General features: G+C 42.5%; 1 protein-coding gene across 3 annotated transcripts in view; it reads left to right on the forward strand.

Moving 5' to 3' along the window:
• Positions 1-24,666, forward strand: part of GPD2 (glycerol-3-phosphate dehydrogenase 2) — a 78,702-nt gene that overhangs the window by 27,416 nt on the left and 26,620 nt on the right. For all 3 annotated transcript variants that reach the window (XM_081929013.1, XM_081929015.1, XM_081929014.1), the window contains exons 5-8: positions 306-403; positions 1,317-1,480; positions 22,768-22,932; positions 23,905-24,049. In XM_081929013.1, coding sequence (XP_081785139.1) covers positions 306-403; positions 1,317-1,480; positions 22,768-22,932; positions 23,905-24,049 — 572 coding nt within the window. The remainder of the gene's footprint in view (positions 1-305; positions 404-1,316; positions 1,481-22,767; positions 22,933-23,904; positions 24,050-24,666) is intronic.

Genomic DNA, 24,666 nt, shown 5'->3' on the forward strand with positions numbered 1-24,666 from the left:
TAATTTGCTCGCCTGCTTTGGTAATATCTCTCTGAATATATCTGCAAACTACTACATTGTGTTAAGGGAGAAAACCCTTTCGGGACACAAACAACAGGGGGGATTAGCTTAAATGTTTGATTATATTGTTGTAGCCCATCCTGGTCCCTTTTTTCCAGTTTGCTAGATCCTTACTAGTTTACATTCCTAGAGAAAATGTAGTCTTTTGAGCTAAGGTGCTTGTGAGAGGATAGACAGAATTGCTGTGGAAGAATGCTCTCTGGCAACATAATCAAGAATGTATTCTGTGTTGTTATTTTTTTTAGTACAGAATGGTGAAAGAAGCCCTGCATGAACGTGCCAACCTGCTTGAGATCGCACCTCATTTATCTTCTCCTCTGCCTATAATGCTTCCTGTTTACAAGTAAGTCACTTGATGTTTGTTCTGAATTTGCTTCATTTAGGGTGGTTGTTCAATCTGGGTCACTGGGAATGAATTTTAACATGTTTTCCCCCTAATTATGTTCTTCAGTTTGTGACAGGCTTGCATCCTTGATTGTGGAGGTAAAAATTTCACTGTTGCAGTTGCGGATATCTCACCTTTTGAGAATACAAATTCCAGAGGGAAGCTTTTTAAAAGGACCTTTGTCCAATTTTGCAGGACAGAGGTGCTGGAGATGTCACTGGGGACATCCTCTCAGTCAGAGGAAGGTGGAAGGGCCATTAAGTCTGAGAGGGACATGAGAGCGGATTCTAAAACTGTGTTCCTGAATTGGGCAGCTGGTGTTCCTCTTCATGTCTTATTTGGCTATTGCAAGGGGACCAAGTTTGGGGCCGTGATGTGAGGCTGAAAGAATAGTGAGTTGCCTAAGGCCATCTAATAAGTGTGATTCATGTGAGAATTGGAGTGGATATATTCTGGTTTGTAATTCACAGTCTTGATTTTTTTTTAAAAAACCACCCACCTTACAGAAGTTCAAGGTGGTTCAGAATAAGGACCATAAAATGCAATAAAACAATCACAAAACCAAACAGAGCAGCAGCCCAAGAAATAAAATGTCTTGCAGTGCCCTCACGCAGTGTTTTGTCCTTGTACCAACCCTCTAAGATACGTTAGGCTTTAGAATTGACCTGTAGAAGTTACACACTTCGCTTCATGGAAGTGGAGAGATGAGAATGGGACTTCTCCCACACACATCAAACCCACTCTGGTTCTTTTGACTCTTCAGAAATATAGTTGTGGTTTGCAGTATCCTTTCTGAAAGACTATGCAATAGAAACCAGGCATGTGAAATGGTCTCCTTGATTTATCTCCCTCCCTCTGTCTCCTCTCGTAGGTGGTGGCAGCTGCCGTACTACTGGGTGGGAATTAAACTCTATGACCTTGTAGCAGGAAGCCAGTGTCTGAAAAGCAGCTACGTACTTAGCAAATCAAAAGCCCTGGAACTCTTTCCTATGTTGCGGAAGGACAAACTCGTAGGTGCCATTGTCTACTATGATGGTATGTTCTCTTAACTACCTAACAGCTTTTATTTTTTGTTTCATTAGTCTGAAACAAAGACCGTTGCATCTTCATTAATCGGTTTTCTTGCTTGATTCATTTGTGTGGAGCTAGTTCCTATGCAGCTACTCTCCAGCAGCATGCCTTCTTCTAGGCTGAGTCATGGGTGGTTGATGGCCCTTCATCATCCACTAGGAAGTGTGCCAAGGGATTGGACCAAATGGCTCTTCTAATGTATTTCATTTCTGCGATTCCAGGGCGTGTTCATATGTACATGCTCTTAACTCATAGACAGATATACTGTATATGTTTATAACTGGCATCTGTGGGTGATGGAGTCACCACAGATCTAACATTTCCTGTCAGAACTTTCCATATCTTCCAGCGTCAACTCAAATGCATTTAACTGCATTTAAGTGCATGCATATATGAACCAGCCCTGTGATTCTAATGAAAAGAGGACAGTATATGTCACATATCTGCTGTCTGTAGAGTAAACCTGTTCTTTCTGAGTTTTGTGGCTCTCCAAGTCTGCTCCCCTGTAAGTGGACTTCTTTGTGTTTCCATCCACAAAGCCTCCACATCTGCCATAGGTTTGGAAAGATGTTTGTTCGCTATGCATTTGGACATTATTGTGATTGCATTTTGTATGATGGTGCCTGAGGTGAAGGGACAGGTTTCCATTTGTTTGGAAACATTTGGACACCATTTTGAGTCAATATGGCAGACCGAACCTTTCGAAACTGCAGTGATTTTAACCCCTGCACCAATTTTTAGGTTTGTCAGAATTCCTGAGCAACGCCACGTGTGAGGGCACCAGTAGTAAATGTGTGGCAGTTATGGTAGACGTGTCAGCCCAACAGTCAGGATCAAGGAGGTGCGGTTAGCCAGCCACCAGTTAGTTTCTCGAGCAAAGAACTCTTCACTAGCTTCTTTCACTAAACTTGGATGACTCTTCAAGAGCATCCCATCTGCATTTTTGGGCACAAAATGAAATGTTACATGCACATTGAATTGGAGTTGAACCTGCATACATTTTAATAAAGCGATGGGGGGAAGCAGCCTCTACCAAATGTGTTCAGAGATTACTAAAAGCCAAGAAATTCAGTTTGTGATGTTGGAATGCAACTATTTCCACAGCAGGGTGCCCACATAACTACTTTCTTATAGCTGTCTGCCATTCCTATGTACTAAAGGCCATCCTCGACTGTGAATTTCTTGTCTTTGTAAGACCCACAAAATGCTTTTTGCTATCAGTTTTTCCTCACTGGGTGTTTTGATGGGAACTTCCCCACCCCCCGCCACACTGTTAGGGGCAAGAGTGTATAACCTTGCATTTTCTTTCTTTTAAAAAGCCCCTCTTGTAGCCAGCAAACCATCTTTGCACTAGCAGGATGTCTCTCCGAATGTTCATGAATAAGATGCGCACACATTGAAGCACGAAGGCTGCCTGATGCTTCACTATGCAGCCAGCTCCCACTCTCCACAAATCTGGTGCTGTATTGCCAACCCCCTTTTGGGAAGCTTTGCAATGGCACATTCAATGTGGGATGAGCTGTGATTTGGCTGCGTAGCGAAACAGTCATACAATGGCTTCATTGTGGACTGAGCGGAAATGCAAATTGGGTCAATCTGTGCTTCTCCATCTGACTTGAGTTATCCCAAGCCTGCATCCTAAACTGTAGAGTAGTTCTGTAACAGATACTATCAATTTTCAGTGAGAAGCATTGCAGCATCAGTAATCTGAAATAAGCAGTGATGGTTCTTGGTTTGTTCTGTTTAAGTGTACCAACCTTTCCCTTGCTTCTCTCTCTCTTACCAGAAAGAACTTGAATTAAGAGCAGTCCCCTTTCCTTTCCTTTTGGGCACTTCAATTTTTCTCTTTCCCTATGAAAGAGTTAAGGGAATTGTGGGGGCTCACAGCATGAATTCGAAACTTGAACACTAATTTTCTCTTAACTAAAATAGCCTGTGCCAAATCTCATTTTATAAACAAGGAGTCTGAAATGCGTATAAAAGTATGAGTCTTTTAAGCCGCAAGAACAGCATTGGCTGCTGTGTGCTTTTTGTTTGGACAGTCAGAGATCTAGTGAGATTGTTGTCATGTCAATAATGAGCAAGCAAAATCCGTTTTGAGGCTAGAATTTTCATCAAATGGTTGGAAGCTCAGTTTGGTTGGTGAGTTGAAGTGATTTACAAGCAGAGCAGAGATCCAGTATTGCATCTCTGTGTGTTTTCATAGCAATTGTCTGATATTACTTAACTATAGAAACTGGGAAGTTAAGGTTTTTTTCCAGGAGTTGATTTCTCGTTAAGAGCAAGGTAACCTCTAATATTGGGCAGGGGGCATTAGCTCAATGGTAATGAGAGATGCTTTGTCCACAAAAAGTCCCCTGGCACCTCTGGTTAAAAGAACCTTAAATAGTAGGCCTAGAAAATCCTGCTCTTTGTTTGGTTTTATAATACTTCAATCTGACTTTTGGCCTGATTTTGTTTCCTGGATGGATGACTTGCACTGGGATCTCCTGGACCACTCAGCATCTTATCAATATCATTAAGAGGTGGCTGTAGTCCTCTCTGATGGGATAAATAGACCAGACAGTGCCAAAAGATTTCTGTTCCATTTTCATGGCCACTACTAGCCTTTATGGCACCTCAAAAGTCCAAATCATCCACCATACTCTTTAATATCTACATAAAATTGCTAGAATAAGTCATTCAGAGATTTGAACAGAAATGTTGTCAGTGTGCAGGCGACACTCAGTTCTTCCTCTTGTTCCAACTTCTAGATACATAGAGGCTGTGGAAACCCTGAACAGATGTCTGGTGGCCGTTTGGGGATAGATGAGGGCAAGCAAGCTGTTGCTCTTTCCCCTAAAAGACCAGGTTTTGCAACTGGCTGGCTTGCCAGATGTGATCCTTTTTTAGAGAAAGCATGCACTGCCTCACATCTTAGTAAGCCAACATTGAACCACAGTTCCAAATTTAGGAGGAGCCAGGATCAAAGTGTGAGCAGAGGAGAGAAAGGAAGGAGTGCGCTTGGTCCATGCATGTTCTGGCCTTTGTAAACCATGCTTGGATTTTCTGAATTTCTGCCTTGTCTGCTGAACTGGTTGAATGCTGTCGATGCCCATATTCCTATAAGCTACATGTGCAGCACATGGCTGCTGATCATATGAATCTAGCCACCCCCACACTCACCCCGACCAGCAAAAAAGAATGTCCAGATATTGATAGTTGTTACTCTCCCGCACAGTGTGTGGGAGCTCGGCTCTGGAATTTGTTGATCATCTAGGCCTGGACTGTTGCCTCAGGAGGGAATAACTTCCTGAATCTTGATTAGCGTGAACCAAGAATTAGCTGCTTATCATTGGGGTAGCAGCAACTGGTAGGAATCGATGCCTTCCTGCTTTGATGCCCTTTTCTTTTGACCCTAGCTCTAACACCCTTAGTCTATCCCTGTTTCCTCTTTCTGTTTGTCTCAGCTCCCTGTTTATTGCATCCCTCTCTTCTGATCTACCTTCTGCTATCAGTTGCCTTCTGTAAACCTGAACCATGAGTGTATTTCCCAAAGTTTACTACAGTGGCACCTCAGGTCACATATGCTTCAGGTTACATATGCTTCAGGTTACATACTCCGCTAACCCAGAAATAGTTCTTCAGGTTAAGAACTTTGCTTCAGGTTGAGAACAGAAATCATGCTCCGGCGGCGCGGCAGCAGCAGGAGGCCCTATTAGTTAAAGTGGTGCTTCAGGTTAAGAACAGTTTCAGGTTAAGTACGGACCTCTGGAATGAATTAAGTACTTAACCCGAGGTACCACTGTATTAACATTCAGAAGAGGGGTGGGGACTCTCTATCTGGCCTCTGGTACTGTCCCCGGGCTACACCTCACCAGTTTGGTTCTGTGCCCCTCCTTTTTTTGCATGGCTGCAATGCTTCTGTTGTAGACATTGGTTTCTTTATGAACTTTCGCCTCTGGCCTCACTCACCCACAGGCATCAAACTTTGGGTGAGGAGTCAATCAAACAAATAGAAGAAATTTCTTCAGGTCCCTTCTCCTGGGCTGAAAATTGCAGGATTGCTCTGTGGGTGGCCAGCCATCCCTTCCCCCCACAGCCTGGCTTGTGAGCATAGGAAGCGGGACACACAAATTGTTTGTGATGCGTGCAAATTGCCACAGCGGTGGGTTGAGTGTGGCGTGCTAAGTGATTCAGCAAACTTATTGGCTCTATGCCCAGGCGGAAACAAGAAATAAAAGAAACCACTTTTTACTAAAAACACACACCACTTTGGATTTTAGCTATCCTGAAAGGTTTTGCTGAAGATAAAAGAAGATTATTTTAAATAGAAGAAGAAGAGGAGTTTGGATTTGATATCCCGCTTTATCACTACCCGAAGGAGTCTCAAAGCGGCTAACAATCTCCTTTCCCTTCCTCCCCCACAACAAACACTGTGAGGTGAGTGGGGCTGAGAGACTTCAGAGAAGTGTGACTAGCCCAAGGTCACCCAGCAGCTGCATGTGGAGGAGCGGAGACAAGAACCCGGTTCCCCAGATTACGAGACTACCGCTCTTAACCACTACACCGCAATAAAGGTCATGCAAACTCGACTCTGTTTGCCCATTGGTTATGCTGGGACAGCGGAAGGCCATTGTGCTGGCATTCTTCAAACCTGGTAGCTGCGTTTAGCATGCCCCAGCCACATTATCATGATTTGGTACTGAGAACTAGGCACTCGCTCAAATAAAATGTGGAATTTTAGAAAGTGCCAATGAAGTAGCAGCTCGTGCCTTTGTAAAAAAAGTGTTTGGTAACCAGCTTCCCTGGAGGGTTGCTTTGAGAGTGAAGTTTGGAGTGGGCCAAGGCCCTGACTGCTTCCCACACCCTTATATTACCTGGTGTCATAGAATTGTGCAGATGGAAGGAACCCTTAGGATCATCTAGTCCAGCGGTTCTCAACCTGTGGGTCCACAGATGTAGTTGGACTACAACTCCCACCATCCCTGAGCTCTGGCCTTGCTAGCTAGGGGTGATGGGAGTTGTAGTCCAACAACATCTGGGGACCCACAGGTTGAGAAAGGCTGATCTAGTCCAATGCAGCGACCCATATGGGGTTCGAACTTGCAACCTTGGCACTAGCAGCATCATGCTGTAGCCAAGTGAGCTATCAAGCTGGTTTCCGATACTGTTGCTGCAGATCACACTCCACAGTCTCTCTTGCCCCTTGATGGCCAACTAGGGAATCTGCAGGGGGCTAGATTTGGCCCAGAGGCCTTCAGTTTCTGATTACCTGAGAGTGGACCCTTCCAGTCTTTATATGGTGATGGGACACCTTTGTGCCTCCTCTGTATACTCTTCCATCTGTTCCAGCTTCTTAGACGTTATAAGACATAAGTTATAATTTGTGTTGTTAGTAGCATCTACTGGCTGCAAAGAGAAGTGCCTCGCAGCAGCTATTGTCCCCTTCTTTTACATTGGGTAGATTCAGACCACTAAAGGGTTTATTCTCTCTCCCCCGCCCCCGGCCAGATCATTTGCTCAAACACTTTTATGCCTGCCTTTAAAAAATGAACTTAAATGCAAAATTGGGTACCAGATCTCCATTCCTTCCTCTCCCCCTCTTAATTCCCTAATTATTTATCAAACCAGTGACCTGCCAAGTATTTCATTTTCTACCATATATTCTCGCTTTGTTGCTCTAGCCTTCTTTAATTGCATTTTAAATTTGTTTATACAGGCAACAACAACAAAAAAAGCTACATTATAAATGTTGGATGTACCAGCAGCAGCAAATCGCAGACTTTACCAGGGGCTATTCTTGGTCTGTAGAAGCATCAGGAGACCTAAGCATATGTTGGATGTTAGCCTGGGTGTACACAATGTGTCCTATTTATTCAAGGTTTCCTTTGAAGCTGCAACTTACAAGTTTGTTTCTTAGGGGTACATGTCAGACTTCATTTAGCATTTGTTGGTATTCAGATACTGCTGAATAGCAAAAAGGCAACATTTTGGGGGAGGAATGTGGCTGCTATCTGAGCAGTGATCTGTCAGTTTCATTTATGTAGCTCAAGGAAAATTAGTAAAGAGGCACTATGGAAAAACCAACACTGAGATTTCTAGAGGAATTTCTAAGCGCTTTCTTTTTTGAAGCAGAGAGAATTTGATTTCAATGTTTTGAAGCTGTAACGTGGGATTCTGGGGAAACAATGTGCAACTTGGTTATTAGAAATAAAAATTACCCCTTAAAAAATAAATACTAAGCGTTCACACAAAGCATTTGCTGGTTTTAATGGCAAGGGTCTTGCTTATATACTTGATTATGCTTCTATTAAAAGACTCCCTTTAAAGATTCTAGTTGAAGCATAGGCATGTTTGAAGACATTAATTTTAGACATTATGTATATAACATCTTTTAAAATCTTGGGAAGATTTTGTAAACAGTTCTAATTTGCTATACTAAGGCTGCAATCCTGTACACACTTACCAGGGAGTAAGTACTAAAGAAACCAATGGGGTTTACTTCTGCGTAGGCACACATATAAACTGTTATATGTGCCTTTTAAGAAATAAGTTCCGTTGGGTAAATTCAGTGGTGTTTGTGTGCCAGCGGAACAGACTTCTACTTTGGGGAGGTGGGGAGGAAAGGAAGAGAAAACACTGTTGCATGAGAGGATGCCCATTCTGATCACACACAGACACCATTTTATTTCAGCCAATGCAACTTATTATTATTAATCCATGAATCACTTCCAATGAGGCATCCCAAAATGATTTACAATTTAATATAAAATAAATAAAAACAGTTCAAACTCCTTTAGTAAGCTCTGCCCCGCACATTCTTAAAGAAATAGGAATTAGAAGAAGCATATATTTGAGACTTAAGGGGTTTAAGATATACTAACAAATATGAAACATTTGCATGTATCTGTTTAGAATAGGAGAAAGTTTCTTAATTATTGTCAGGGGGGGGTGAGTGGTCATGTCACTTTTGAAAAGTGAGACTCTCGCTCATTGTAAACCCTACAAGATTTTTTTGATTTTTTTTTAATGTAGGGGGACAAAAGCATCAAAAAATCAATGGAAAAAAACCTGAAGAACATTCATTAAGCTGTCAGCAGTGGAATAAGTACTTTCCCCCTTCTAGCCTCCTATGGTTGTCTTTCCAGCGTGCGCTGAATTATGAAAAGTTACAGGTTTATAATTTTACTTTTGACTAATTTATAATTTCGAGGCTATCAAGGTATATAATTGGGGGCGCACAGCTCTGTAGAGAACTTGCGCAGTTCTAAAACTTCATACGCTTAATTTCCAGCGTTTTTCTCATTTGGAAACGAAAACAGTGTGACAAGCTGCCATTGAAAAGGTTCCTTGAAGCACGTTCCTCACAATGGAAATATGACAACCTCTTTGGCGGTGCAAATCCACGGGTAGCAAGAAGCAGCAAACCGAGGGAACTGTTATGGGTAGTTAAAGGCAGTGCTGAGACTCGGAATTATTTTGAATAATTCCTATAAACTGGAACTCTTTAGGGGGAAACCTGCACTTAGCCGCAGTGAGGATGGCTGTAGATGTGGAGAGCTGATTTCCTGTTTGTGGCGGAATATATGGGAAATGAATCATTTACCGTCGCATCGTGGCATCTTTATTTTTAATTGAAGGGCTCTTACTACTGTGGTTTAGTGTAAATAGTATGTGGAAGAAGGAAGCCTAAAATTTCAAGTATCCTGATGAATTATGACTGATATTCTGCTTTGGTGCACAGTGTTATGAGATACCTGTTCTTTGCAGTTGTTGTTTCCAGTACGTTTTTGTGGCATTTCATTCCTTAGAAGAAGAATGAAGATCAATTTAACTTAATTTAATAAAATGATGCCCCTCAATCACGAATGCCCTCATAAACACCGTGTAGTCTCCCTTCCGTGTTTGAACTGCCTCTCTCTCTCTCTCATCCTCTCCTTGCCCCCCAAAGTCACAGAGGGCAGCCGCACATATAAGCATACCTACTGGACTCCTTGTTTTTATTCCTAACAAAAGGCCGGCTCTACATTCCATAGCACCGCGGTTGCTGGAGGCGCCGTTCCCAAAAGCATGCAGATGATAACTGCATCTCCTGCTGTACCTGTAACAATTTAATTGTATAAGTCAGCCCAGTCAAGCATCCCCAGCACATGACTGGGAGACATGAAATTCATTGTCATTATTGTCCCTGTCATTTTGGATCATTATATCCTGCTGTAGAATTTTCCTCACTTCAGTGCTTTTTTTTTCCCTCCAGGAACCGGGGATTATGGCTGAGGTTGGGGTGGGGGCAGGACTGTGAACTACATTTACCTCAGGGGAGCCACAGATTAAATTGGCTTTGCTCTCTGACTTGCTGGATTCATCTATTTGTATGCTGTGAGTTTAAGGTTGGAAATTTACGAGTACCTGAGTGAATTTCCATGGTCCTGGCTTTATTTGGTTTATGCATTATTATTATTATTATTATTTTGGTGGAGAACTGAACAGTAAATGCTTGCTCTTCTTCACAAGAATCAAAATGTGGGTTGGCTCTTCCTAACCCATTTTACCCTTAAAAGACCCCACGTTATTCTATAGGAAAGTGACATTATTTGCACGTTACACCACAAATACATCTGTATTCCCCAGCTTGTCATGGCTTTTCAGAGGCAAGATTCCATTGAAGCATGTAATTTATATGTGTGTGTTTTATGCGAACTTAATGGTAGGCCATTAGTTAATATGTATCTTGTTCCATAATGTAGGCATGGTGGTGTCATGGATACTGCTAAGAAAAGAAAAATGCTCTTGTGGGAGGCAGATTTTTTTCTTTTTGGTGCATGAAACTTTGAAAGACTCCTAGCTATTTCCCTAATTTAGAAAACAACAACGAATTGAATAAAAGCCAGTTAGGTGACTTTGTTTTCTTTCTTCATTGTGGTACAGGGATAAAACTTGATTGGGGTAGGGTAGCGTTGAAATACTGTCTCAAGGCCCCCCAACCCAAATGCCTCTCTGGTTTGATTTATTACATTTCTAGGCCACTTTTCATTCAAAAGAACCTAAAAGTGGCTTACAAACAATAAATGGCAATAACCTGATGGAACATCACAAACACAGCGTAAATCAGGCATCCCCAGACTTGGCCCTCCAGCTGTTTTGGGACTACAACTCCCATCATCTTTAGCTAACAGGACCAGTGGTCAGGGATGATGGGAAGTGTAGTCCAACAACAGCTGGAGGGCTGAGTTTGGGGATGCCTGGCATAAATTATATAGAATAATTAACAAATCACCAGTGAAACAATTACCAATCTATAAAGCACTGTTAACCAAGCAAGAAATAAAAAATAAGCTAAAGCATCAGGACTGGAGTAAAAGTCATATGATTTAGCAAATCCATACAGCGTTTTGAATCTATAAAACAATATTAGCAATATTAAGAAAATAGCAGCCGAAAAATAAACTCAGCACTGCTAAATTCATATACACGCTCTCCACACCCTATGACTCATAATCTTTCACTCTGTTCAGCTCATTAAGACCCATATACCCATGGCATCAACTCCTTTCTGAAGGTTCCTCGGGCTGGAGGGTGGAGCAAGGCGGGTGGAAAAAGGCAGTGCCCTACTGGCCAACCCAGTGTCTCTCTTCCCTCTCTGCCTCCGCCATGTGCCTGGCCAAGTGACTACAATCATCTTTGCCCTGATGAGCAGAGTTGGGGTGGGAGTTGTATCTGTAAGAGGCAGGAGTTCCCATTGGTGGTAGAAACTGCTACCTGCAACAGCTGCCTTTAAAGAGCCAGGTCTGGGTTCTGGAAGTGAGAAATAAAAGGAAGGTGCTGGAATGGCTTCACATATTGAGTGGAACTCCCCTTCCTCAATCCCTCCTTGCCCTGCCCGCATTGTTGCCAGGCATTCCAGTGGAAATTAAGATATCTAATCATTCTGATTTTACCTGATTAAATATGTAGCCTTTTTGTGTGGGAGAATTCACCCTTAAGGAACATGGGTAGCACTGGCCAGTACCAACACAAATAAAGTTGCTTTGATGCGTATTAGACCTAGTTGACCCATAGTACAGAAGAAGTCAGTATAATAAATGCTCCAGTTGTATATAATTGCTGTTCTCTCTTTTTGGTGTGGAATTGGCCCTTGCATATTTGATAAAAACCCTGATTGGGAGACCTGTTGTTGGGGACCCTAACTGAAGTGGCTATGAAGAAGGCCAAGACATTAAAATCTCAGGTTTTTATTGAACTTTGAGCATGAAAGGTTTTGCTGTTTGGGATAAAATCTCCCCTCCCCACCACCTCAAAAACTGATTGCATTTAATGGTTGCTACTTATTTAAAGTTCAGTCCCCTGGCACGAGTTTATTTTTGAGCAATTGACGTTATTTGACTGCATCTTTGGGGCTGCTGCTGTTCATTTTGCTGTTAACCACCTAGCACGACAGGCACACACCATTAACCTCCTTTGTACATATCCAGAGCTTCCATTGGTTTGTAGCTCCCTCACATACATATGCAGGTTTTTAAAGCTGTTGGTCGTCCATATGCTTTTTCTGTGAGCCACAAATATAACATCAGTGTATGCATGGCAATCACACTGCCACATTATGTATGGAATTGTCCTCAGTTTTTGGCGCTGCCATGACTGGTTCCATTTAAGTTGATGTATAAATATTTCTACCACACTTAATCGCTTTCAGTCTCTGCTGGCTAAATTCAATTACAGTGGACCCTCCGGATACGAATTAAATTCGTTCTGGGTGTCCGTCCGCAACCCGAAAAGTCTGTAGGCAGAGGTGCCGCTTCTGCGCATGCACACAGTGCGATTGAGTGTTTTTGCGCACGTGCACAGCACGCAGAGAGCTTCTGCACATGCACAAAACGCACAGAATGCTTCTGTGCAAGTGCACGCAGTGAAACCCGGAAGTATACACTTCCAGGTTTGTTGCGTTCATAACCCGAAAGTTACGTATCAAGAGTGGAACATAACTAGAGGGTCCACTGTATTGTTTTGTCATTTCAGATATGTGCCATTTTCTTTGGAATTAGATCTTCCATAATTGTAATAAATAAATACTCTGCTTAAGGTGTTTCCCCCCTTCTTTTTGTTGCTTCCTCTTCCTGCAGCGAACAAGGATTCCTCATTATTTATTTAGAAACTACCACATGTCTCCAGTGAGTGATGAAGTCACTCTGCTTCATGAAGAGTAATTCTGCATCTTCCATATATCTCTGACATATTACCTCCTGTCTCTTTTTATACCCTTAGATCATAATTCTGGTTTTAGTTGGTTTAGATAAGGTCATGTAAGAGGAAGTAATTTCCTTGATGTCCTATGAAGTGGGCAATAGTTCATAAAACTATTGGCTCCACTTGAGCAATTGTGTGATATGAGACGAGATACGAAAAATAGCTATTGACCAATTCCAATGGAAAGAAAATGCTTGTGCCTGTGTGTGCGTGTGCGTTTGCGTTGTGTGTGTGATGCAAACATAAAAATGCAACTTTTGTTCTCACTAATGCTTTTCACAGAGAATTAGAAAGCTGTGATTTGGTATACATGTAGGCTGACAGGCTGGTTGTTTGAAAAGTCTGCAAATGGGACATTTTAAATGGAGTGGAGCCTTTACGTGGCCAACAACACAGTCCAAGCCGAGTTTCCCATGGGCTCAACAGGGTTGTGAGAGTTTGCATTGGAGAGAGCTGGGGGAGGTTTTGCAGCAGCCCCAAATTCATGTCTGCTCTAGGCTAGGCAAGCAGTTGGGTAGAAGAGGATGGGACGTCTCTCCTCACAGTCTTCCGAAATCTCCAAGTTGCATCAGAATAGAATTTTAATGGCAGCCGGAATTGTATCTCTAGTTGCAGAATTCAAGCTGCGTTGTGACTTTTCGTCTATACCAGCCTTTGTCTACCTGATGCCCTCTGGATGCACTGACCTGCACCCCCCACCTGTCCCAGCCAGAATGGCCAGGTTGGCAAAGAGTGGTCGGCATGTGTGCATATGTGCGCGCACACAAACACACAAAATTTATATAAAGATTTCTATACACACAAGATGTGTTAATTATCCCTTGTTTAATAATGTGCACTGACATCGCCACATTTGTCCAACATTGTAGCATGGCCACAGAAAGGCTGTCAAGACATTTTTCATTGTGACATTTTAGCGTGCCTTCCCTAAACTGGCACTGACAACATTTTGCTTTCATTTTAACACTATGCGTTTACTTACCCTGACACTGCAATAAGATGCCTTTGACAAGTTGAAGGCTGATACAAAGGAAGTGGGGTAACAACATAATTAAAAGCCAACACCACCAAGTAAATCCTAATTCTGATCTGCCCCTCGCAACTCGCCCCCCTCCCCATGAAGAGAAATTCATTATCTGGAAGGCCTCTGGCATTGCACTTCTAAGTGCCTGAGCGGTGATTCACACCTGGTGTCATGCTAGTCATTCCTCTCTGACTAGATGCCACTAGAATATCATTATTTTTACCTTTGATACAAACGAAGATAATACCTTTTTCATTGGATCAGTTTCCAGTTATTAAAGCTTTCAAAGTACATTGAATTCCCCATCAGCAAACCAATATCCCGTGCATCCGTAGAATACATTTAAAGCCCTCTTAAAATTGTGGCTCTGTGAAGAGTCTCCTAACAACCCTCAGCTCCCTTTACAATTTACAGTTTGATCAGTAAGAGCATGAGGCTCTTGATCTCAGGGTCGTGGGTTCGAAACCCACGGTAGGCAAAAATAATCCTAGATTGTAGGGGGTTGGACTAGATTGCCCTCGCCATCCCTTCCAACACTACAGTTCTATGATTCTATTATTATTTGAGGGAAACCATGACTGTGAACATGCACAGGAGTGCTTTTAAATGTATGGTGTGGATCTGACCTTCGTTTTGTATAAAGCTCTTTTCATTTTACCATAGAACTTGCCCAAACTTCTCCAGTAACATGCTGGTTTTTGTTTTTGTATTTTTGGGGGCATGTTCACATGTTCAAGGGACACAGGTGGCGCTGTGGGTTAAAGCCTCAGCGCCTAGGACTTGCTGATCGAAAGGTCGGCGGTTCGAATCCCTGCTGCGGGGTGCGCTCCCACTGCTCGGTCCCAGCGCCTGCCAACCTAGCAGTTCGAAAGCACCTCCGGGTGCAAGTAGATAAATAGGGACCGCTTACCAGCGGGAAGGTAAACGGCGTTTCCGTGTGCAGCTCTGGCTCGCCAGAGCAGCGATGTCACACTGGCCATGTGACCCGGAAGTGTCTCCGGACAGCGCTGGCCCCTGGCCTCTTAAGTGAGATGGGCGCACAACCCCAGAGTCTGTCAAGACTGGCCCGTACGGGCAGGGGTACCTTTACCTTTACCTCACATGTTCACATTCCTGCCAACCTAGCAGTTCAAAAGCACATCAAAGTGCAAGTAGATAAATAGGTACCGCTCTGTCGGGAAGGTAAACGGCGTTTCCGTTCGCTGCTCTGGTTCACCAGAAGCGGCTTAGTCATGCTGGCCACATGACCTGGAAGCTGTACGCCGGCTCCCTCGGCCAATAAAGCGAGATGAGCGCCGCAACCACAGAGTCGGTCACGACTGGACCTAATGGTCAGGGGTCCCTTTACCTTTACCTCACATTTTGTCCCTCTTTTTGCATGGAAGTCCACCGCTGAGGTTCCCAAATCTTGTGATGCTACTAGGCTAAATCAGGAGCAGGAGGATTGTCTGAGGTCTCCCTATTAGGCTAACAGGCGGAGACATAATTGACAAGTCAGTGACAGAAGATTAGGGAAATAAAGTGGTCCAGTCGCAAGCTTTTGTTCCGAATGGTTTTGGCTTGTTCAGATCTTTTTGGGACAAATTAAGCATTCTGTGCTGTGATTTTTTGATATAAAAAAATCTGTCCGATCTGTCCTGAGAGGTGACAGAGCTAAAAGAAGAAGAAGAAAAAGGAGAGGTGAGGAGGGAGGACATCGACAAGAGCAGCAGCTAGCAGAGGGTAGAGTGTTAAGTGGACATGTGTTCAGGGCAAGTGCTGTGCTTTTACAATTCCTGCTACTTTGCCTACAGGTTAGCGGCTGTAGGCTTGAAGACAGCTGACTCAGCTCTTTACTATGAAAGAACACTGAATTATTTTGACAGCCCTGTTCTTTTATTTGTATATCTTCTTTCAGACCTGGTGGCAATTTTAAAAAAAGACTTTCTGAATCTAAGAGTTATTACTGAAAGCAAAACAAAAACTAAATTGTCTGCAACCACAAAACATTTATCTTAGTCTTACCTACAATCCCATTGGTACACTAAAACTATATCTATCTTTCCATCTATCTTTCTATCTATCTATCTATCTATCTATCTATCTATCTATCTATCTATCCTTCCTATCTCTCTATCTTTCTGTATTTTTAAAAAACAGATTCTTCTGCTTCTCTTCTCAACTTGTCGTCTCCCATAATATTTTGGTGCCAATTAATACTAATGGACCATTTGCTTTATTTTCTTTGTTGCATGGTCTGTATCTCCTTTCCGAATAGCCCAGCATGAAACTCAGGAGATACAGAAGCACCATTTTATTGTATTATGTTATTTATTTAATATTTATATCTGCTTCTCGTTAACAAAGCTTGCCTCCGAGCAGTGTACAAGGATAAAATTTAAAATACATTAAAACAAATTAAGCACACAATAAAGCAGAATCACAGATGCCAAAGACAGTTGGTCAGTGCTGATAGTTGGGGAAAGTCTGAGCAAACAGGGCGAGTTTTCAATAAGAGCGGAAATCACCCAATAACCCATTCCACCCAAATTGCAGAAAAAGAGGGCATTTCAGAGGGTAGGAGCTGCTAAGGAGAAGGCTAACTTTCGGCCTGCTACCAAATGGGCAGGTTGCAGCACTATCCGCAAGGTCTCTTGAGGATCTCTGTGATCTACTGAGTCTCTATAGGGAAGGTAGTCTTTTGGGAAACCAGGTTGCTCAGGGTATACATTAACAACACCTCTAAGGGAATGGCTAGTGAAGTGTCTTCAATTAGTCGTCATGAACAAATTGATTCATGGATTTGTTTTTATAGGAGGCGCATCTATTTTGTGAATTGTTGTAATGCAAATTTTCAAAAAAAGGCAGACTTGAAATTTTAAAAATTACATAAATTATGGGGTTTGTTTGTTTGTTATTTAATCCAGCCTCAAAAGAAGCAGAGGACTGTGTAGCTAATAGTTCCTTCAACACAGGTGTGATATGTGTGCTGGCACCAGTCTGCTCAGTATCCTGGCTGCCCAATTGTGCAGTTTCTGAACCAACCTTAAGGGTCATCCTACAGAGGGAGCACATTATAGCCAAGCATTGAATATTAAGGGGAACTGTGGGCAGGGTGATGCCATGGCTCCCCTCTCTTGTTCCCCTCTGAGAAGAACTTGAATTTGTAGCCACATATTTTGAATCTACATAATTTGGATCTACATACTGAGGCTGTAACCTTATGCATGCTTACCTACAGTGAGTTCTACTTCCAAGTAAACAGCAGGACCAACTGTTATAAGCCCTATGCTTTTTAAACTTCCCTCAGGGAATCCTTTCCACAGCGAACCACATCTGTCAGGTCTAGGGCAGGCCCAACACTCTGAGGTTGCAGATTATCTATTTCAAGAACAATTAAATAGGGCTGTCAGTCAGGTATACATGGCAAATATCTAAACCCTTTTGCTGTCCTCTCTAACTGGCCATCCTATCTGTCTCTCTGGACATGTTAGCATTGTTATGTAGCCTAAAAACACAAGCATAACAAATGCTCCTGGAGTATAGTGCTGCTTTTATTTATTTCTTTTTCCTTCCTGTATTTGTAGGCTTTTGTTCAAGGTTGTCCCTCATAAGGTTCTCAACACTTTAGGAAAAATAGCAGTGATTGATGACATTGCAAGTCATAAAATAATTAAAGGAATGGCTGAAGCCCCATTAGTACATCTGAAAATCACCACGGCAGCAGATAAAAACAGTATTGACAGACCTAAAACAAGCGTAAAAGCAGGCAACAACAACAAAACCCCCATACAAAAGACTAGTGACTGGAAATCACCAGCATAAATCTCCCATTAAAAGCAGTACAGAATAATAAGCAAAGCCTTCAGTGCCTGTTTAAAAGTAAACATTGATGGGTCATACATACCAACCTAGGAAGGGAATTCCATAGGCATGGGGCCACCACTGAAAATGCTCTGTCTCTTGTGCCTATGTATGTCAGTTATTGGTATCAAAACCACATTCAGAATCTTGGGTGCCTGTTTTAGGCTTGTACTGCTTTGGCTTATAATGTTAAGATACATATATGTGTGCTGGCCTTCATACCTTGAGGAAAATCTCTTGTCTTCTGTGATAGCATCTTTTGCCCTTCCTGTACTGAAATGGCACCCCAAGTTATTCTGGTTGACATGGCAGGGCAACTGCTTTACACAGATAGCAGTGAACAAGAGAGATGAAAGGGAGGATCAGAATTGCTTGGCCTCATCAACAGAGAGAAGCATTGGCTATTATAATACTTGGGCACTCGGCGTTCTTCATGTGTGGGGACTTGGGGCAGTGTATCACATCACCTCAATATAGGGGTGGGGAACTGGATCTGAGCCAGTGTGCAGGATCCTTATCTTCTCCACCCCTGCAGGCCAAGTTTGACAGGTGGATGGGGCCCACTTCTGCCATCCTGGTTTAACGTTAAGCTAGCTGATAGTGCTTTCAAAGTCTCGTGCACAGCACTTTGCCATCTCCAATGCTGGAGCTTGCAAAGCGCTGTTGACAGAGCCTGCAAACCCCAACTGCTTCTTTATCTGCCTTGCACCTGGTGCCATATGTGATGTTGGGTGTAGGACCGGTGGGCCTGGCCTGGCCAAAAGGCCTCAGGAGCCAAATGGAGAGGCCTGGCAGGGCTGTTTAGGGCTGGAGGTTCCCCACCACTGCCTCAATGCATAAAACCTGTGTTCTAAGCTTGTATCTTTTTTTAATTTTTAAAGTTTTTATTGTTAAAATAATTCAGCATTAATACACACATATTTCGAATATACAAACATACATTTCATACAATCCTTAAAAACGTTCAAACATACCTACACTCAATCCCACAGATAATTCCTTTTCCCATCACCATCTATCACCCCTCACCCCACCTTTGTGTTAGACTTCCAATCAACTCAATTGCAATTTCTTTCCACTTCTATTACTTTCTTTCACACACCTTTAGCCTAATTTCATGCTTCTTTTTCTATTACACATTGTTATCCATCTTATTTAGTATTCCAGTATTTAAAACGGAACTTGTTTATTCTAATAGGAGTTCTGATTTTTCAATATGGTTTTGCAAGTATCCTTTAAACACCTTCCAGTCCCTGTCTATCTTCTCTTTTGAGATCCTTTCAATTTCTCCCATTGTTTTGGATATATTGTAGTACTCCAATAATTTGGCAAGCCGCTCTATTTTTGTTGGTATAATACCACTATTCCATTTTTTCCCAATCAGTAGCCTTGTGGCTACTGTTGCGTATAAATATAATGCCTTGTTTTCTTCCTTTAGACTTCCTGGTACTATTCCCAATAGAAAACCTTCTGGTGTTTTCCTAAATGAATATCTGAACATTTTTTTTCATTTTGTTATATATTGTTTCCCAAAATTGTTTGATGTTTAAACAATTCCACCATATATGTACCTTAGCTTGTATCAGAAGAAGTGTGCACATGGCTGGTGGCAATTTAATGCCTTGTTATGATTGCCTTGGGATTTGTGGCTTAACTGTTTCTGAGCAGAATTCTCCCTGTCTCCCAGCAGAAACCCTTCCATGCTTCCCCCCCTTCTATTTCCTTTTAACTGACTTGTCTTTCCAGAGGAGGAAACCAGTCTTTCCTCCTTCTGTCTGTCAACTTAATCATCCATGAACAGAGATAGAAGAGGCTCCTGTCTGCAACAGGGCAGTGCTCCTAAGAGGAAAAGCTTCTGCAGAACCAGCTAGGGCTTTGCTGTCCAGACAGACCTCCAGAGGGCACCAGTGAAAGGGAAAAGTAAACCACAAATGTTGCTGAAAGCAGTTTTGCAGCTGTTGCCTCCAGAATAGATACTCCTGCAGATTTGCCACGAGTAATGAATTTTCAGCTGCTACTTGGCCAGTTCTGTAGTGGACACCATTCAGAGGAGAAAGGAAAAACATCATGGGAAGGGTGTTTTAAGCCACTGGCTGCTTTCTGAAGCCTTGCAAGTTGTTGCAGGAGAGGGACTGTGAGCAACTTCATGGGATGGGTTTTTCTAGGACCAAGGTGAAATTGTAAAGCTCCCTTGTTATTTTTGTTATTGGGTGTTGTTTAAGTAATCATCTTATATGTATAGTCATGAAATGTTACAATTTTTGGTTAGTTATTGTGCTGTTTTGCTCTGTTATTATGTAATTATTTTTGTACCGTTTGGTTTCCAAGTGTGTTGTTTTCTCTGTTGTAAGCCGCTGTTGCGGAATACAAAGAAAATATATGCATGGATTATTAACTCCTTCAGTTATTTGATGCCAGAACTTACTCGAATTCTGGCATGTGAGAGGGATTCTTGGAAGAATAAAGTAGGGTCATGTTAGAGTTTGAAGAACACCTGTAAGACTTTGGGCCCAGTTTTACAGGTCTCCTGGTTCTATTTGGTGTAACTAGCAAAGGTTACAGCACCTTTAAGGGATGGATGCACACAATTCATGTTTTCCCTGTGTGACCTTCCATGGCGAGACATGGATCTGGGTCATGTCTTTATGCACTCTGCTATGGTATGGCCATGCCAAAATCACCCTTGATTTTCGTAGCACTGCTGAATTTGGGATGGTTGGTAACTTTTGTTACAATAACTTTTCTTTTAACAAATCTCGCTGAGATTGGCAGTTTGAAGAAAAGTCTTCTTAGGGCAGGAGAGGAGAGCAGAGTTCCTTGTTTGTAACCACAGGGATCCAAATGCCATAACAATCCAAGCCCAAAGACTGGTTATGAAAAGCAAAGGGGATCCAAGCTGTGGGGTGGGGAACCCCTTTGATTTATCCCTTTCCCAGTTGCATCTGCTGTCTCTTTTGAGAAACTTTGCTGCCCTTTTACCTAAACAGAACCATAGTAAGAAACCCACAAGACTCTTTATTCCCTGAGCATGTCTTGCTATTTTTAAAAGCTGTATTTCCAGTAAGTGGGTTACAGGTCCTTGTTAAATAGCATTTCACCAGTGAGAATATAACTGTAGTAGTTGCTGTAATTTACCATTGCTGAAATGTCCTCCACCTATTTTGGAAATCCTTCTGAATGTTAGAAGGCTTGTTTGTAGTTGTGTGTATATTTTGGCTTTCAAACAACTAAAGAGCAGCTCTTCATGCAGATTTCTAATTGTTCAGATCAGGCATCCCCAAACCCGGCCCTCCAGATGTTTTGGGACTACAACCCCCATCATCCCTAGCTAACAGGACCAGTGGTCAGAGATGATGGGAGTTGTAGTCCCAAAAACATCTGGAGAGCTGTTTGAGGATGCCTGGTTCAGAGGCTATACATCCAAAGGGAGAATTTTAGCTCCTTTAAAAAACTAAACTTGCATGCTACCAACCTGCTTCTGGATACTTTCTGCATAACCTCATCCTATTCCATTAATTTATCGTGTGTCCTATTAGCTCTCTTTCTTAGTGTTGGGGAGGTTGCCATTTTTATTTAATTTATTTATAGTTTCTGATCTTAATCTCACTGTCTCCAGGCAGCTGAAGTGACAAGCAATTTTTTTATATATACATGTAATGGAACAATATCAAAATAAAATCAAAACCTTCTGTTTTTTAAACAAAAGCTATTGTTCCCAGCTCCCTTGATTTTTTTGTATGCTTTGGGGTTTTGTTTTCCCTAGGCCGTATTTAGCTTGCTTAAGCTTTCCTCGGTGGACTTTTTTCACATTGGAATGAGAAGTTTTGAAGCCGTATAAGAGTTCTGGGAGCCATTGATCCTCCTTCTACGTTTTTGCCCTTTTGGTTTTCGAAACGGATTGCTCGCATAGCGGCTGGGTGTTGCTCTGGCAGAATCGGAAGGGGACGAACTTTACATAAATCATTTATACTGAACGCTTGGTATGCTGGCAACATAAATCAACAGCAGTATCCATTACCATTCATTCAACCCCCCCCCCCCCGTTTTTTTATCAGTATTATCTTGATAGAACCGATCCCAACTCGTGGGCATGCTGAACTCTGCCGTCGGAACTCCAGCCCTTTGTAATTAATTATTCTGGGCACACAGAGCTTGGCCCTTGCTACGCAGAATAATTGCTCCCAGCCAACATCCAGGGTTTTAACTTCAGTGGCAATAATAAATAGAAAGTCTCAGGTGATGCCACTATTTTAAAGTAATTAATCATTTCCATTCTTCTTGCTCTCCCCCCTCCCTTCCCCCTGCCAATGCTCTCTCTTCCATGTTGATTCCCCCCCCCCCCTCTCTCCTCCTCAACTAGGAAGATTCTGTAATAAATCTTTAATGATATATATGTTAAGAGTGATCTGTTAACTAAAACTCCTTGGGTTCTTTTTTTTCTTTGTGTGTGTTCAACAAGATTTTATTACACACACACACACACACACACACACACACACACACACACACACACAGAGAGATATACCCCCAACCCTGTGAATGCTATTAGTTGCGAACTTAAAATGTGCACAAAATGAGTGTCTTTTTCACTGGCAGCAAAGGCTTAGCAGTGGAATCCCTGAAAGATCATTGCTTGCTTCCTTTTTTTAAAAAAAATTAATGTCATGCAGTATATGTGTGCTATTAGAGATTGTTAATTAACACCAGTGGGGCCGTCAAAAAACAAATTCTTCAAAGATGCTGTATTAATGCCCAATTTGGAGAGGGGGGCAGGGGTTGGTTATAGAATCCTCCTCCTTCCAAAACAGAAAGCGTGTGGTTTGTTTTCATGTCAGGTCCTTGACTGAACAAATGCAAATCGCTCGTTTTGCAACGTATAAAAAAAAACACATTGCTTGGACAGTAATCCCAGCAATTTGCAATTGTTTAAAAAAATAACAATCGTACAAATACGCTGTTTAGAACAATTGAGATGAATGCCCTGCCTTGCCAAGAGAAGACATTACTCTAAACAATTCTTGGTAGACCTGACCAGCCATCACATAGATTCGGTGTGACAGGGACAGATGTGACAGATCCGTTCTGACACACTTCCATACCACAAGTCAGTGGCTTGAGGTGACTCATGTCCTTCCCTTGATTCTGCCCCCTGCTGCAGGACAACACAACGATGCACGAATGAACCTTGCCATTGCCCTCACCGCTGCCAGGTATGGGGCTGCCACAGCCAATTACACTGAAGTGGTGCGCTTGCTGAAGAAGACGGATCCAAAGAGCGGGGCCAGCCGCGTCTGCGGCGCAAGGTGCAGGGATGTTCTAACAGGTAAGCAGCCTTCGCTCCCCTGTGGTATTTATAGAGCCCCTTTGCTTCCTTTTACCTAACAGCAGGTACTTTGCGTTGGCCCACACACTCACAAGGCACCTTGTTTCGGCTGTACTTTTCAGAGATGGCGTTTCTAACGCTTGTCTCCTATGGTTCGGTGGATTCTGGCATTCCACTGGCATTCTTCCACTTCCCTTAATGCATGTGGTTTAGAGGACACAGTTGTTTTCCTGGATGAAGCACAGCTGTCCACAGATGCTGTGGTCCGTCCCCCCAATTTCCCTTTCTGTTTAAGGAGACAGAAATCTTTATTTATTTATTTATTTTCCCTTATGTTAGAAAGAAGAAGTTAAGGAGGGGGAGTGCAGCGGGAGGCTGGAGTTTGTAAATATCACTTAACTGACAAAGGAGGCATATTTCCAAAGTGCAGTGGCATGTCATTAATGCCAATCATCTTTAACTTCTGTCAGGTTTTCCTTCAAATCCTGGTGCTTTGGCAAGCTAAGCCACGCTTTACATCCAAGCCCTTCTGTCAAGAAAAGCTGACGTCGTAAAATAACCGTGTGGTGTGCATTCAGTCATAGTACCATCTAACAAATTTCAGGGTTTAAGAATGCCATTAAACAGAGAACTCGATAAATAAAAGTAAAATCGGGAGAGGGGAATCTTCTGCCACTCTAGATTTTATCTGAGAGGATTTTTCTCTCTCTCATGTTTTTCTTTTCTTTTTATTAAAATTATCCTCAAAATTATTTTCTGCTTTTTGGTAACAATACTAAGCTTCTGCGGTGCTCTCTCTCTCTCTCTCTCTCTCTCTCTGTGTGTGTGTGTGTGTGTGTGTTATGTGCATGTGTGTGTAGATAAATACACACACTTCACAATAGGTTAACTTCATAGATAAATTAATAATCCAGAGAGTCAGTGAACAGGGAAACAAATGGAGTATGTGATTGATGCTGTTTTCTTTCACAGGGCAGGAATTTGATGTCAGAGCCAAATGTGTTATCAATGCTACAGGACCTTTCACAGACTCCGTGCGGAAAATGGATGAGCAGAAAGTACCAAACATCTGTCAGCCAAGCGCAGGCGTTCATATTGTGATGCCTGGCTATTACAGGTAACGATATTCAAAAGCTGGATCATTTATAACAATCGGAAGAAGTGTGTCCAGTGTAGAAAATAAAGTTGTAGAGAGAGAGAGAGAGACTTGCTGCTGTTAATAGTGCAGGGTGAATGCAAGCTTTTATTTCCCCTTCTCTCCCCCCCCCATTTTTGGTTTAGCTCAGAGGGGGGAAATGCTCTTACTGAGGACACATGGTACAGCCCTTCCCGTAACTCTGTCACCTATTGAATGCTCAAAAGAGCATGGCTTGTGTGTTGCCATGCCAAAATCTGTCTCTGGAGGTGGAATGCTTTCATATCAAGGGGAAGGCTTGACTGGTTCAAACTAAAGTGGGTAAGGAAGATGCTTTCTCACCTGCCTAATCTACTTCACCCCTGATTCCCACTTAAATACTGGAGCATTTCATTTGTGCGACTGGCAGCAAGCGCCTTTGGAAGAACAGAAAGTGGGCAACTTTTTGCAGGGATTTCTTTCTTTCTTTGGCCATGCCTCAGTCGATCTTTTACCTCTAACCACTGCTGTGTCCTCCTGCTCCTCCCTGAGTCAGCGGCGGAGAAAGCTGATTGGGCGCCTGGACATCATGCCCTATGCCCAGGGGCGGGACCTCCAAG

This window comes from Podarcis melisellensis (genome assembly GCF_964234715.1).
Source record: "Podarcis melisellensis genome assembly, chromosome: 1".
Lineage (NCBI taxonomy): Eukaryota > Metazoa > Chordata > Lepidosauria > Squamata > Lacertidae > Podarcis > Podarcis melisellensis.